The sequence below is a fragment of the Chaetodon trifascialis genome, chromosome 14 (assembly GCF_039877785.1).
Source record: "Chaetodon trifascialis isolate fChaTrf1 chromosome 14, fChaTrf1.hap1, whole genome shotgun sequence".
Classification (NCBI taxonomy): domain Eukaryota; kingdom Metazoa; phylum Chordata; class Actinopteri; order Chaetodontiformes; family Chaetodontidae; genus Chaetodon; species Chaetodon trifascialis.
In genome coordinates this window covers 18,641,999-18,657,088 of record NC_092069.1, presented here as the reverse complement: position 1 = coordinate 18,657,088, position 15,090 = coordinate 18,641,999, and the positions used below count along the sequence as shown (strand labels likewise).

General features: G+C 43.4%; 1 protein-coding gene across 1 annotated transcript; it reads right to left on the bottom strand.

The window, feature by feature from the left end:
* Positions 1–1,364: 1,364 nt before the first annotated feature.
* bmp4 (bone morphogenetic protein 4) lies at positions 1,365–10,722 on the bottom strand. The gene is made up of 4 exons (XM_070979875.1): positions 10,371–10,722; positions 6,062–6,184; positions 5,018–5,382; positions 1,365–2,470 (listed from the first exon to the last, which is right to left on the bottom strand). Exons 3-4 carry the CDS (start codon positions 5,373–5,375, stop codon positions 1,617–1,619), a joined length of 1,212 nt encoding a protein of 403 aa, XP_070835976.1. The 5' UTR covers positions 5,376–5,382; positions 6,062–6,184; positions 10,371–10,722; the 3' UTR covers positions 1,365–1,616.
* Positions 10,723–15,090: the final 4,368 nt, after the last annotated feature.

The following is a 15,090-nucleotide window of genomic DNA, read 5'->3' as shown; positions in this document are numbered from 1 at the left end:
TCACCTGAAGCTGTAATTATTTCATTTGTCACCGCATACCTGTCAAGAAATTTTCATGTTAAAAAATATGGCTCTCTAGCTTTGCCCTGAGACTGACACCAAACGAGGAGCTAAAATCATACTTTTAACACATTGAAGTGTTGAAAAGTTGCTTAAATGCTGATTATACTGGCAGCTTTATCATTATTTATGTTTGCACATCAGACGTAATGATGTACAGGGCAGTCCCTGCGAAACAAAGCCCAGCCAACGTCCCCCAGCAGTTCAAAGGAGTCGCTCTCTCTAAACATTATCATATAATTTGGGCCAGCCGTCAGCTTGTAAATAAGTGATGTAGAAGCCTATTGTGTGATGGGGCACAGGTTGGAGACAGGCGTCTTTGCTCTGCCGGCATGAGCTGCTGAAGACAAAGGCAGGAGACAGAGCGTCTAACCTTTGATTCTTCTGAGGACTCAGCCGCCTTGTGTCAGGGGCAGGACGCATCGGCCACAATCATGCCCCCAATGTGGGGACGTCAGGAACAATAGAATCACTCTCCCACAGTCAGGCTCAACAACCCGCCCCGACTGCAATTGGATTAGCGAGTGTCCAACCACCACATGTTAGCCTAATTGCCATAAAAGTGAAATTTGAGAACAATAAGGCTCTAACCCAAAAGCCCACTGGCTTTGAAATGGCATACCATGTCTGTAACAGCTTCTGTCATTGAAAACAGGATGAAAATTGAGAAAATATACGACCGCAGGGCGATAAATCCCATTACTCGTCTTTCTTTGATGAAGTGTGAATCACTCAGAGCTGGTGAAATGCCAGATAATGAACCAAACAATATTTATTTGGGAAAGATCAGAAAGATTTCTCTGCTTTTGTCTTTCTTTCAGCTAAAAAGTGATTTGAACACACTTAAAGGGTAAAAGGTAAGTATCAGGCTTAGAATTTAAATCCAAATTCCTGTTTAAACAGTAATAAATAATTACTGCCAACTTTCTTTTTACAACCCCCTAATAGTAGATAGGTATTACAGATATTTTACAAGATGGTAAAATGGATTTTGCTGGAAGGGGCTATTAAAATCATGTAAGTCAATTAAATTCACTGAACATTTGTGATTATTTCAGTCAATTGGCCACAAATTCACACAGTGCTCTAATTTACGTGAATACACAAAGGGTGCATTTTGTGCTCTGCTTGAAGGTGTTATTGGAAGCAATTCATGTTTTTATTTTTTTTTTCTCCAAAAATGTATATCATATGAAAGCAATAAATATTACCAGTAAATAAACTTTACTTTTTAGATTGTTTTTACTATTTTCTCAATAAAAAACCTTATACAATCTAATGTACATTATGAAAAGTTGTACAGCTTTTTCATGTTTAAAATAAGGACTCAATTTATTTTTAATATGTAGATATAAATATATATATTTTGTCAAAATATATGATCATATTGTCAAAGAAACAAAAAAAAGTGAGACAAACATACACCTCAACATAAACGTTATAAATAAGGGACCAAGTGAACATTTTTGGGAGTAAAGACCTTCTGATTTGCTTTAGCGTCCATTTTGCTTTTTTCAAGTCGCCAGTCCAAGTACAAGTTCTAGCTGGTCTGCGTGTTAGCGGCAGCCGCAGCCCTCCACTACCATTTCCTGGTAGTTTTTTAGGACCACCTTGTCATGTTCGTCTAAGTAGAGCATGGAGATGGCGCTGAGCTCTGTTGGCACGCAGCAGGCCTTGGGAATGTTGTTGTTCACAGAGTTCACCAGTGTCTGAACAATGGCATGGTTGGTTGAGTTCAGGTGATCCGCCAGAGGAAAGGGGCATTCCCCGTGGCAGTAATAGGCCTGGTAACCAGGGGGCGCCACTATCCAGTCATTCCAGCCTACATCACTGAAGTCCACATACAGTGCGTGGCGCCGGCAGTTGCGGTTGCGTTTACGGCCCCGCTGCTTGGGGCTGCGCTTGGTCCGGCGGGTCAGCGGGTGACCCTTCCCGTCATGGCCAAAGGTAACCAGGAGGGGGCGTAGCTGCTCCCAGTCCTCGCCAGGCTCCCGGTGTAGTGAACGGCTGACGCGGACGTGTCGGCCCTGGTGACGTGGCGTCTGGTTGAGGTGCAGAACCTCCACAGCCAGCCCATAATTTGGGAGGCCCTCACGAGTCCAGCGCAGCACGGCAGGGCTCACATCGAAGCTCTCCCAGCGTGACGCGTTGTGGCGCACAAGCCGCGTATCCAAGAGCTGCGTGATTAGCTGCCCCTGCCGCGGGGGCTTCAGCACCTCGTACACGTTTATCCGGTGAAGCCCCTGGTCGTCTGAGAGGGCGTCAGCGACGGCCTCGTCAATCTGATGACGGTAGAGCCTCAGTTCGGCAGAAGAGAGCAGCTCGTCCTCTGGAATGCTGGTGAGGTTGAACAGGAAGCGAATGGGCATGGTTTCTCCATCATCAGGCTCATGCACCCTCTCCATGTGCTCTGAAAGTGAGGAGAAATGTGGGACGTTTGATTAGCTGCATAATCCCTGAATGTTCAGAACTTATAATATCAACAAATGCAGCGTAGCACCTTAAAGCATCTTAAATACTGTATCTCTTGTTCATCTGTATGCCTGAGTTCTTTGCTCTCCGACAGTTACCACCAGATAAAAGTATGAAACACTCTCACTTCCTCGCTCTGACATGGCTTAATTGACACAAACTAATGTACGTTCTCACTTTTCAAGGCCTCTGGGGTATTCAAGAATACAAATATACATCGTCCACGTTTCCTTATCTATCTATAAGGATTATCCAGCCCTTCTCTCAATGCCTTTCTCTGAGCACTTTGCTGAAACATGCATTACAAGGAGGGTGGTGATTAACGTACCACAGCTACAGTATAAACACAGTGGAGGCTCCCTGTTCCACGCTCAGTCTGCAGATTTCTGGCAAGATCACCATTGTTGGGGAAAGGAATGTTGTGTCTACTATTTTCCTGCTCAATCCACCCCTGTTATTTCACACCCAGGCCCTAATCTTACCCAGGTGGTTCTCATTATTAAAACCTGCTGTGTTTCTGATTAGCTCTGCAGTTTGTCCACTTAAGACGTTTATCATTTTCATCATGAATAATCATTAAGGAGTCAGACAATACGGTAGAATCTCATTTATCTGAAGCCCATGGGAAAAGAGGTCTTGCAAGCGAATGCAGTGTATTCGAATGTTCAACCAAAGCTCATTCAAAATTTGAAATGGGCATGCACAAACCTTCACAAAGTCAAGTTGTTTGAAATTAATGAAAAACTGCAGAAAAAAGACATTGTTCTAGCTGAATTCAAGATATACAGAATACATCTTTCTAGTCCAGCACAGTGGTCTTGCCAAAGATAAGAAACAACAGGCGAACAGTTAGCAAAGCAAACACAGACACAGTCTCATTACATTTTAAAAATGTGTCTTAAAACTCATCAGTCACTTTGTAGAGTTAAGAATATTGATGCCACTTGAGGTGAAGGACTTCTTAAACTAATTTTTAACTGCCAGAGGGACTCTACAGCGCCTCCTGGAGCTCCAAAGCTCAAGCTGGCTGAAGAGAGGATGGAAGATATCTGCCAGGGTAATACTCGCCTTGAATTGTTACACGAGCCTGTAAACATGTCTCCTCAACTAACTGTCCATTTGCTGCAGATTGTAATACCTCACAGTGTTTTGGACAGATCACTAAGCTGAATCACACTATTGCACAATGGTGCTTCCATGAAAGCGAGCACTCCCACTCAAAAGGCTTCAAAACGTATTATTAACATAGTTTAGCAAAGGAGAAGGAGGGTAAACGGCTGTAGAGAGCGGTAGAAACCCACACACACACACGCATGTGCGCACACACACATTGCATCACAAGCAGAAGTTCCTCCTCCAGCGGCGGTGCTCTTTCTTCCCGACAGGCTTCGGTACGCTGCCGTCTAATGTAAGTGCGTGCTGCCGTGTGCTGCCACTAGCAGCGTTTGACGAGCCCCATTAAGGCTGACTCATCCCTCCTTCCTCACTCCTCCCCCTAAGGGCGGACATGTTCTGTAGCCTGAGAGCTCCCCACTTTTCTCATTTCACCACGCTACAAGATCGCTTCCCCCCCTTTGCTATGTCTGGTTCATCACCCAGGTCTCTCTGCCAACAACTGTTTTCAAGCATTTATCCGACGTGCCTCAGTCTAGCTTTCCAACCTCAGTTTACGTTTCACAGATCCGTCACCCTGGAGTTTCTCCGAGCCTAATTGAAACCTCTGCATTTGTCGCTAAAACTAAGCAGACCCAAGTCACAATAAACAGAAACCCTTCTAACGTTCCAGTCTTTCTATCACACCAGCTTCTGAGACTGTTTTTCCATCTCTTCAGAGAGCTGCAGCGTCTGCTCTCAGCACCCACATTGTTCGCAGTAGGGGCTTTATTTAGAAGCCTGCAGAGTAGCATTAAAGATAATTGCACGTTGAGGAAGGTCCTTCTAAAAGAGCCCTCCATATAAACTGGAGACATGAGAGAGGAGCACACTCCAATTCCAGGCCAAGCCTGGGCTTTTTTAAGCCATGTTCTGCTGGGTGGGGTGAGAAGTGTAAGGCAGTAATATGAAGGTATGCTTTTCCTTCAGCTGCTAACCAAACATGCAGAGTTTTGTCAAATGAGGCTCTTGAGAGCTTGTCTAGCAGAAATGTTTTTTGCCCCTCTGTAGACAGTGTTTGGTGACCACATCCTCAGATTCTTTGGTTATGGTGAGATGGGTGGAACTGCCTTACAATCATGTTTCAAGGGATGTAGGAAATGTGTTTTTTTATTTTTTTTCCTGAATACTTAGCAGTCCTCGCCCATACTAATGAAATATATTACTACCAAAATTATTGGAATGCCTGGCAACGACGACCATGTGGTGAAATGTTTCTGTGCTGACATGGTCCATTTATCATCTCTCTTCTTACATCATTCGCCTGCATTTCTTGTGCTTTCTCATTTCCTCCTATTGCATATAATGCCAACATGCTCCATTTTTCCCATACCTTCATGGTGGAAGCCCCTCACAGTGTTGGCCCGGCTGGCTGACCTCTCTGGGTACTCAAAAGCGATGTCATGCCCTCCGGACTCCTCAGCCTCCCCCGACTGTAGCCGGTAGAGGTCCAGCAGGTAGCGAGGCACAGTGGCCGAGCGGCTGGGCCGCGGCCGCCTCTTGAGGCCGAACATGTGCAGCAGCGTGGCCTCAAAGTCCCGCAGCAGTTCATGGCTCTGAGCGGCCGAACGACCCTGCAGGCCCGGTACTTTCTTTTTCCCTTCTTCAGGTATCAGACTAGCATGGTTGCTCTCTCCCAGCAGGACTTGGCATATTAAAATGACCATCAGCATTCGATTACCAGGAATCATGATGTCTCTGAGGGGAGCAGAAGATGGCACAGGGGGATAAAAGATTAGGAAAGGACTAAGCAGAGCAGAGGGGAAGAAAACACAAAAAGAAAGATAATTAGGGGAGAGAAAAGCCTCCATTTTAACTAACATAAAATATTTGTCTTTCCCAACTCCAATACAGTCTCTTCTCTAACTGTAACACACTGAGGGCAGACTATAATTGGTTATATAGTCTAGTCTGCCTTGTTTACAGTAAAGCAGTCCTTAATCAGATAGACCACTTGCAGTTTATCTTTGGCGACATCCTCCAAAGGTAAACAGCTGGTTCAAGAACCCAACTTTTTGAATGGAATCTGAGTGCTGTTCCTCTTCACTCCCTCCCCTCGCCCTCATCTCCTCCCTCCTCCACTATGATTAGACAAATAAAAGAGGCAGCCCTGAGGTCAGAGCAAAGTCTTAACTCGATAAGGAGCCGCGGTCCCTCTCAGTCTCCTCTGACAAGCCACGGGGCAAACCAGTGACTACATGCCACACATTTAACTGAAAAAGCTCGTCCTCAAACAAGTGCTTTGCCCAACACCCCAAAGGGACTTTTCAGCCCGATGAATGCCACATAAATCAGCAATTCAGTGGAAAGGGGAAAATGTCAGATGCGGCAACTTGTCACGTGCCACAAATTGAAATGGCATGCTCCACTTACTTACCGACAGAAAATAAAGCATGGGAAAACTGTCCATGTTTGTTGGGAGCAGTCAACGGACACGTTCTTCCAGGAAATGTTAGGTGGTGTTGGGAGGCTGCAGGAGAACGTTGGAGTGACCCTGTTCCTGAAAGACACAGATCAAGACACAGGAAAATTATAAACTGAATGCAGTTACAACCACGTGAGACTCTTACATGTTATTTACTGAAAGAGTAGTGCAGGGAAGGTGTGTAAATCTGTGTCAGTGTGTGTGTGTGTGTGGGGGGGGGGGGGGGGGGGTAAGAGAGAGACCCAGTGTCTCTTTAAGGCTTATCATTTTGGCTCATGGGCTAAGCTAGCTATTTACTGTAACTGGAATGTAAGGAGGTATGTGCCACAACACAGACAGCAGATCCCCAGCGCCTTACACACACCTAAGACAGAAAACACACCTCATTACATTATTACATCTATTCCCGAAATTGATAAAAAAAAAAAAACCTGCTTCAACAGCAGCTTCTTTACAGAGATTGCGAGCTGTTCTCCGAGAGCAAAAACCATGAGATAAGAGCCAACTTCAAGTGAAAAAAAAAAAAGTCTGTAGCTCTCCTCTCATGTTCACACACAGACCAAAGAGCTGATAACACCACTTTGATCAGGACTGGTAGAATCTATATCCAAAACACGAGGGCTGTTTGCTTACAGAAACTGTCTCCAAGTGAACTCTGTCAACCTTTATGCCTCCTCACACAAGGAGCTAAATGCATCCCTCTCAAACGGGGTTCATCTCTTAGGACCGCTTGCCCACTTAAGGGATCACACAGGTTGTAGTGACGCTGATGACAGGCCTTCTGCTCTTTGACATCACTGTCATCGGCAGAAGAGTCATACATTCAGCAGTAGTGTGTGGATATGGTTTTCTGTGGGGCGTATTTGGTTCTTAATCTTGATGTTACCACAGCATCAATGACATTTTCTTGGATTATGTTCCAGAGGGCGACTTTAATCAACATAAGAAAGTTTTTGGAGCAACCTCTCCAACAGACATCTTGAAAATATCCACTTAAAGTAAAAAAGATTCCTCTCAGCCTTTTTTTCTTTTGGTGGATTTAACAAGCACAGCACAGAGCTCTAATGATTCAGTTCTTTTACACGTCATTTTAAATGCGCTAAATGTTGTTGAATCACACTAATAAAATTACTGAATTTTTAACCACAACAGCAGAACCACAGAGCAGACATTTCTACTTGGTGCTCCGGAGCGAAGTAGGTCTTTGGTCATCATTTGGACCCCGTTCCACTGGAGAGCACCCAAGCATTACTACACAGTGAGGATGCACATTAACAGGAACATTGTGTGTGTGTGTGTGTGTGTGTGTGTGTGCGTGTGTGTGTGTGTGTGTGTGTGTGTGTGTGTGTGTGTGTGCGTGCGCGCAGAGTGTGTGTGAGCATGTCTGGGTTTGTATCTCTCCGTTTATCTCGGCCCCTGCATGGCTCACTGTACATGCAATCAAGGATCTTTTTCCTAACAGCATTAGACTTTGACCTCCGACTGACCCTCCTTTCTCGGTCATGACACTAGATCCAGTGTGTGTGAAGAAAGGGTGATGTGCGGTGCATGCGCGCATGAGCTAAGCGGCGCGCGTGCATGAGCGAGCATGCCCGTAAGCGTGCATAAGTGTGTGCCACCGCTTGCATGTTCGTGAGAACTGTGGCAAAGGGAGAAGAGGGTTCAGAACATGATCGGCTCTATTACCCATGGGGTGGGGGATAACGTGTGTGTGTGTGTGAGTGAGTGTCTGTGTGTGTGAGTGAGTGTGTGTGTGCACATCTCTTACAACAAACGTTCATTGTACAGCGAGGGCCTCTCCCATGATTACAGGGATTCATAGCACTCAAAAACACTGACCATACAGAACATCTTGTAACTGTAACCAGCCACTGACAAAGCTGCAGGCTAAAACAGACAGACACTCGAAGTGGTGCGATGATGATGAAAGAAGATGTAAGGCAGACAGGGAGTAACTTTCAACTCTGGAAAAAGTCACTGCGTTCACTTTGCTGGCCTGTTTTCACCAGTGATGATTTTAAAAAAAAAAGAAAAAAAGAAAAACATTTCCAGTTACGCCAAACTTTGTTCATTTTTTCCACGATTTTCCAACATATTTATCAGCACTGTGGACTCATATTTACTCCTCTTGATCAGACAGTGAAACAGCCCTTCCAGATTATAAAGCCTTTCAAGAAGCTTCATACTCAGAATACTTTTGAACGGAGCGACAGACAGAGACACATTCTGCAACAACAAATGCAGAGCAGGGTGCAATTAGGCCGGAGCAGTCAACTGCCCTTGGCTTTGCTCGATCCCCCTTGGCCTCTCTCTCTCTCTCTCTCTCTCTCTCTCTCTCTGACCAGAGATAATGTGATCAGACTATGCACATGGCTCTTCAGATGTGTTTCCTGAGGAATTTGACAGTGATGGTGGGAGGGAGGAAGGGGGGGGGGGGGGGGGGGGGGGGGGCAACAGGTTACCACGGGAACAACCAAATCTCTGGCCTGATTTTATCATTTTAGATGCCAGTGATCAGTTAACCAACATGATTTTAGACAATTTCATGGCAAATGTCCTGCTCTGGTTAGTGCTGTTAAGTTTTAGATCATATGAAGTTAATGATGATACAGAGTATGAATGGTTCAAATGACTACTCCAAATAATGGCAAACAGTTGCAAAGAAAATATTCAAAGGTTTAAAAAAAAATCGATTAAAAATGCATTTTAGTGGCTTGTTTACCTTCCTGATAACAAGTGGGTTGTGAGCAAAGCTTAAAGGATTTCATGTAATAACTGTAGCTTCGCATTGAGCCAGTCTGCCCAACAAAATGCAATGTCCTCATTTGTGTTTACAAAAATAAAACAGACCTGTGATGTTGTTGTTGAATAGTGTAGGTTTGGGATTTTATTTGCTCCCAGCGAGCAGTTCGACAGTGAGAACATTCACAGTCAATGAGATCACAGAAAGCAGGTTAATGGTGCTGTTAGCTGTGGTGTATTCTGAAAGGAAAAATATGATGAGTTGCATGACTTTTTCTGAGATTGCTTGTGTCGATCTTTGAAAGAAGAAATGGAAACGTGTGGAAATATGACATGCTCTCAGCTGATTTGCAAGACAGACTGAAGAGCGTTAGATAATACAAATGTAAAACCTGAAAACCCAAATATCAGGTGGCATCCGCAAAAAGTCAGCACCTGGGCCAATATTTTCCTGCAACGACCAAAAGAAACTGAACCCCCCCTTTGCCTTAGGGACACATTTTTAAAAAATAAATAAATATATATATAATTGCGTAAATACAAAACGCTTTTGGCGAGTACGTTTCTCTGTATGATGGCAGAGAAAGATGAGTTGAAAAGTAAAAGAGTGTGCCAAGGACGCCATGCGCCTGCAGGCCGCAAAATGTTTTCTCTGCTACAGCTTTACTGTATTAAATGACACAATTCCACTGTATAATCATTTGTTACAAAACAGGTGTTGTTACAAAACAAGTGAAAACATGTGAGCCCATGTATTACAATGTCTTCCAACAATTACAAACCGGAATCACATCTGTTATCGCACTGTAATGTTTTTGCAGCCTTTGGCATAAGTGGAGAGAAATCCGTTTTACATCTAGCTCTGTTACGCATGAATTACGCATGGAAATCTACATTTGCAGCTGAAATCAATTGTGACAGAAAACTGTCTGACGAAATAAGCAATGTTTTCCCCAAAGTGGCGAAAATTCGGAGCTGTGTCATCTCCATCTTTCGCATTACGCATACCGGGATGACACGGAGCAGATACAGGTGTTCAATCACGCAGAATCTGCGCCAAATTTCTGGAAAAGCTTACGAATCGGCATAATGTAAATATTTTAATTGTGTTGGAGAAAGAGACGCGTTGAGGAACTGAGACTCTGTTTGGAAATTACCTCTCTATGTTGGTTTGTCACTGCTCAACTCTCCGGCACAAAAGGCTTTAACCTGCTCCGAGCTCCACCATGATTACTGCGCTGTTCGTCCCCGAATACACTTTTATTTCACTTTATCTCCGCTTCTGTGTCACCGAGTAAAACTGTAAAGTTTTTATTGACATACATCCATGTATTTTTCTACCGGGAGTGCTCTCCAAACTCTCAGTGAAGTCGGTTTAACGAGCACAAACGCCAAAGACCAAAACTATAGAGTCACAAACTGTCACAGACATTGTCCTGTTTTATTCAACAGGTTCCGTTTCTGAAAGCTGCCCTGCTGGATCTCTGATGTGTGAATATGTCAGTAGATGAGCGCTTACCATCAGTAGAGGTACAGGTATCCTCGAATGAAATGAATGTGAAAGGGAAGGTGTAAGGCAGTCCAGGCTTTAAAGCCGAAAAACGCCGAAATGAGCCTTAAAGGAGAAGTTGGGGGCCTTTTTGGCTCATTAATCCTTTAGCGACACCTCTAAGCGGACAAGAGGAGACGGGGTCGGGGCGAAGGCCGGCGCTCCGGGTCTGCTGCAGTGTTTCCTATCCGTCTCCAGAGCAGCTCATGAGGGTGAGCGGTGCGCGGAACGGCTAGACTTTCCAAGTGATCCAGCATCTACGGCCCCTTGCAGTTTTTATGTGTCCGCCCAATTTACCCTCCCTGCCTCCTCCTCCCTCCCCGACCCCCACCTCCCTCATCTGTCTCAAACACCTTGGATAACCCCCCTTCTCTCCTCCTCCACTTTAAATAAAGACAGCTCATTGCGCGCAGTATTTTCTTTCTCATTATGTGAAACTTTGTAATTTGACTGTGAATAACAGCCGACGGGTCACATGCGCAGTACTTTGAATTTGCATTTAAATGCCGGGATCCAGACAGTAAACTACTTGCTGCAAGGTAAAGTCGTGGTACTCTAAATAAAAAAGACCCATGTCGGCCAAGCTGCATGTAAACAATTGATCTACTGAGAATTTGTGTGGCATTTGTGGGTCACACAGTTGATCCAAATTAAGGAATTGCTTTGAGATTTACACAGTGCACAAGCAAATCAGACTAATAAAAATACGGAAAATGAAATTAAAAGGTAATGAATGCTCTCAGCTGTTAGTCTCTGCTCCGCATTAAGCCTGAAATTAAGCCTAAATCAGAGTTTGGGGGATAAATGATTGATTGCTTTAAAAAAAAAACAAAAAAAACTCAAGGACAAAGTTGTTGTTTTTTTTCCTTTCTTTTTTGTCCTTTTGCAGATGTGGGGACATTTATTCAGACATTTGGCCTCTATAGAGGCAATTATGAGTGTTAATGAGGCTGTCCATAGTTCCTCGCTCACTGTCACGGATATGAAGAGAGGGAGAAACTGAAGCTCTCTGTCTTTTACCACTCAGCAGCTTCTTCGTTTATTAACCTCATATGGTTGCAATAGTAATTTTTCAGGGTACCCTGCGCTAAATATTGTAAATGCACATTGGATGACATAAGAAGTTGTCCTCTTGAACCCCATCTAAGGCAATTTTTCTTGAATCCTTACACAGGTTCTGATGCTCATTAGGGTGACCAACAAACAGGAAACCAGTATGCCAGAACATCTTATGGAAAGACTCCCATTGTGCTCAGAGCTATAAAACAAGGATTGTATTCTAAACTTCATTAGGCAACAGTTCTTCAACAGTGTCATGATATCATTTAACTGAATCCCCAACAGTTGACATGAATGTCATTCACTTGCTGACAGTTTCTGAACAAAGAATAAAAAAAAAATTCTTTCTCCCAGGTGAATTCATAACTTCACTTTTCTCTTCACCATCTTAGGTTTCTTTCAATGCTGCAAAGCTTTCAGAGTCTCCTCTAGTTGGTTCTCTGGCTGAATATAGTCATATCATCAGCAAACGTCTGAGATGTATATTTTACGAATCTTTATAAAAAGTAGGGGACCCAGGAAGCTGACCTGCTGTACACCACACAGTAACTGATGAGGCCATGAAAGATCTCACTGCAGTGCAACAATAAACAATAATACATAAAACGTATTCTGGTACGCAGTTGTGAAAGAGTCATTTCTTTTTAAGATGTGCCAGTTTTAAAAGAAAAATGAAATAAATTTCTTTAATATAATCCCCTGAATGTTTCCTCACTGCATTTATCGATAGTTTACCCAGAGCTATTCTGCTATCATTTGAGGTATGCTGGTTTTTATTGTCTTTAAGTGCAATATGGGGCAAACTTTGTCAAGAGTCCAGGTTCTTGGAAATTTCCGTACTCATACTGATCAACACTGCTGAAGTGGATTAACTATCTGATAAGCTGCATATCTCAGTCATGTCTTTGTCATAGCCTGAGGAGTCTGGCTCCAGCATTTGTACTAATTTTATGCCTAATGAGAGTTTAACCATAAAGTAAAAGATGTCTTCAGCTAGGTTGGACTTAAAATAGTTTAAATTCCCAAATAAATTTAAGCTTCTGCCAAAAATGCATTATCAAAAGAGTCCTAAAGAGGGCTATTTGCTGCTGAAACATCGGAATAAATCGGCTGGTATCTTCTTTGTGCTTTAAATCTACTTTGAACTGCTGTCATCACAAAAGAGTGAGATAAACCCTCCTAATGTTGTGAGGCCATGTTGACTAGGACTGTGCAGTTGTCTGTACAGATCAGGAGATCTGAGATGCAAATAATCTGACCTTGCTTGTCATGTTGCCTTTACTTTGTTTGCACAGTGGGGCCCTTTAAATCAGAGACTTTATTTTGTTAATCATTATTGATCTCCTCAGTCACCCTGACAGACTTTGACTGCAAAGTCTTTGCCTCATTGAGCTCTTGACTGCTGGGCCTTAAAATGCAAAATGTTTCAAACATGGACAAATGGCATGTTGTCTGTGTAGGTGCACCAGAGCATTCTTGGTTTTTTATGTGTGCGTGGCATTTGGGATTTTCTTTGTGATTCAGGCCACTTAGTATTCCTCACCTTCCACTGCATACCATCTGCATGACTCTGCATGATGCTGGATCTCAAGCTGAGATTGTCTCATTTCAACACTGTTACTGAAACCATTTGTGTCTTGTCTCTTTGATGGCGACATTCTCATGCACAATTTATTTTTGGTCAAACTTGCAGTCTTTCTTGTGGGAACCATATTTCATGTTTTCACTTTCAAGTTCGAATGACTGGGACTAACCATGCTGATGACCTGATGTTGCACCAGTGCATTAAAATGCATGAAACATTCCAGCTTCATTACAACAAGTGTCTCTGTTCACTGGCACTTGAAACTACAAACAAGATAGATGATGTATGATGTTGATGCAATATTTTTACAATATTACAGTTATGACATTACTGCCGACATTGACCTATTATCAAAAAGTGCTGGAACAGTACAGTGTTTAAAATGTACGACAGGGCATTGCTGCAGTGTTACAAAGACATTATAGTATCTGTATTAGGTAAACTACGTACCAAAACTACCAAATTTTCCGTACTCTACAACAGGATGTTTCTGTGAGTTGTTGAGGTATTACGTCAGTGTGATATACGCTATCTGTAGATGTGTCAAAGGCAACCAGGACAGGCTATACCAGCATTACCTTGGACCACAAGATGCAAACCACAGATAAGAAAAAAAAAAACAAAACACGGACATGAAACTCAAAATAAACAACAGAGTTATAGATCAATTTGTTGTGGACAGATAAGACAAAGATCAAACTGGTAGCAGTGATGGAAAAGTCTTTTCAAAGAAACAGCTCATGCACACGTCACCTGTCAGGCATGACGGAGGTGATGCGCATGTTATGGTATGACAACCTGTGGGTTGTCACTTTTGTGTGGATTTGGTCGGAGTATTTTGAGGTTTTCTTCATCATTTAAACAGAAGAAATTACTCTTACAAGAACATGCAGGATGTGATAGACTTTGCAAGCGTTATTTGAACTACTTTCATTAGTTAACTAAGATAACTCTTGTTTCATAACAAAAACTGTATTCCTGCTCATATGGTGATTAAATAACGGTGTGGCAGCATGTTTGCAGCCATCAAACATTTTGCTGTTTTGAAGAATATCTTTGAATACATTTATTCGTTTTGTAAGGAACCCTTGGCCTTGTTTCACCTTCTTTATACAATTCTTTTTGGGAGATCAGATACACACTGAAATGTTTGTATTATCAAATTATGCTCTTGGTATTTTGTTCTATCATTACTGAGTTAGTGCCGTTGTATGCTCTGTTTATACGACATTGCAGGCGCAATACTTCATTTGATCCAGTGGCGTGGCCTGTAATGACTTTAGTGCCTTGCTGAGTTCCTTCCACACCTCAGGAGGAAGTGCCAGCAGTGTTTTACCCACCAGGCTGTTGGGAGCACTTGAAGATATGCTGTGGACGTCCCTTCTTAGGTGCTGACCAGGCTTAGCCCCTTTGAGCCCTCCAGTTCCGAAGGAGATTACCAGCTGCGGGTGGCTTAGACCCACAGGCAGCGACCGACTGACTTTTTTCACCACTTAATATATGAACCACTGATGGTCTGGTACTCAGCATGTGTAAATGAGATAAGGTTGCAAAAAAAAATCTCAAAAAAAAATCTAAAAAGTATTTCCTCTAAACACTTATCTCATTTTATTTTATTTTTGTTTTTTTGTGTACATAATTTTAAAAGTGACTTGCGGAAAGTTCACCTGCCATCGCTTTTCTTTGAGCTGGAGCTCAGCACCGCCGTGGAGCTCACTTATCCTCTAACATTTGCCTTTGGCCTTTTTCGGGGAGAGGTCAGCGGTGTGTTGCTGCTTTGACGTCTGCTGGGAGAGTGGGGTGACTTCACCTCTCCGCCTGTGTCACTAAATCCTGCTCGGAGCCGCTCACCTGTGAACACCAGCCCTTAATCAGCAGCAGCTCAAAGGTGACCCGAGCGCCTAGACCCCGAGCCCGATGTCATAACACACCTTCATTTTCTCTTTCTTCTCCTGCAGACGCTCCGTGAAGTGTTCACTAGTGCAGACACGCGCCGCAGCCATTGATCAAACCTCAGCTTTCAGTAATGCTCGGACATCTCGTTGG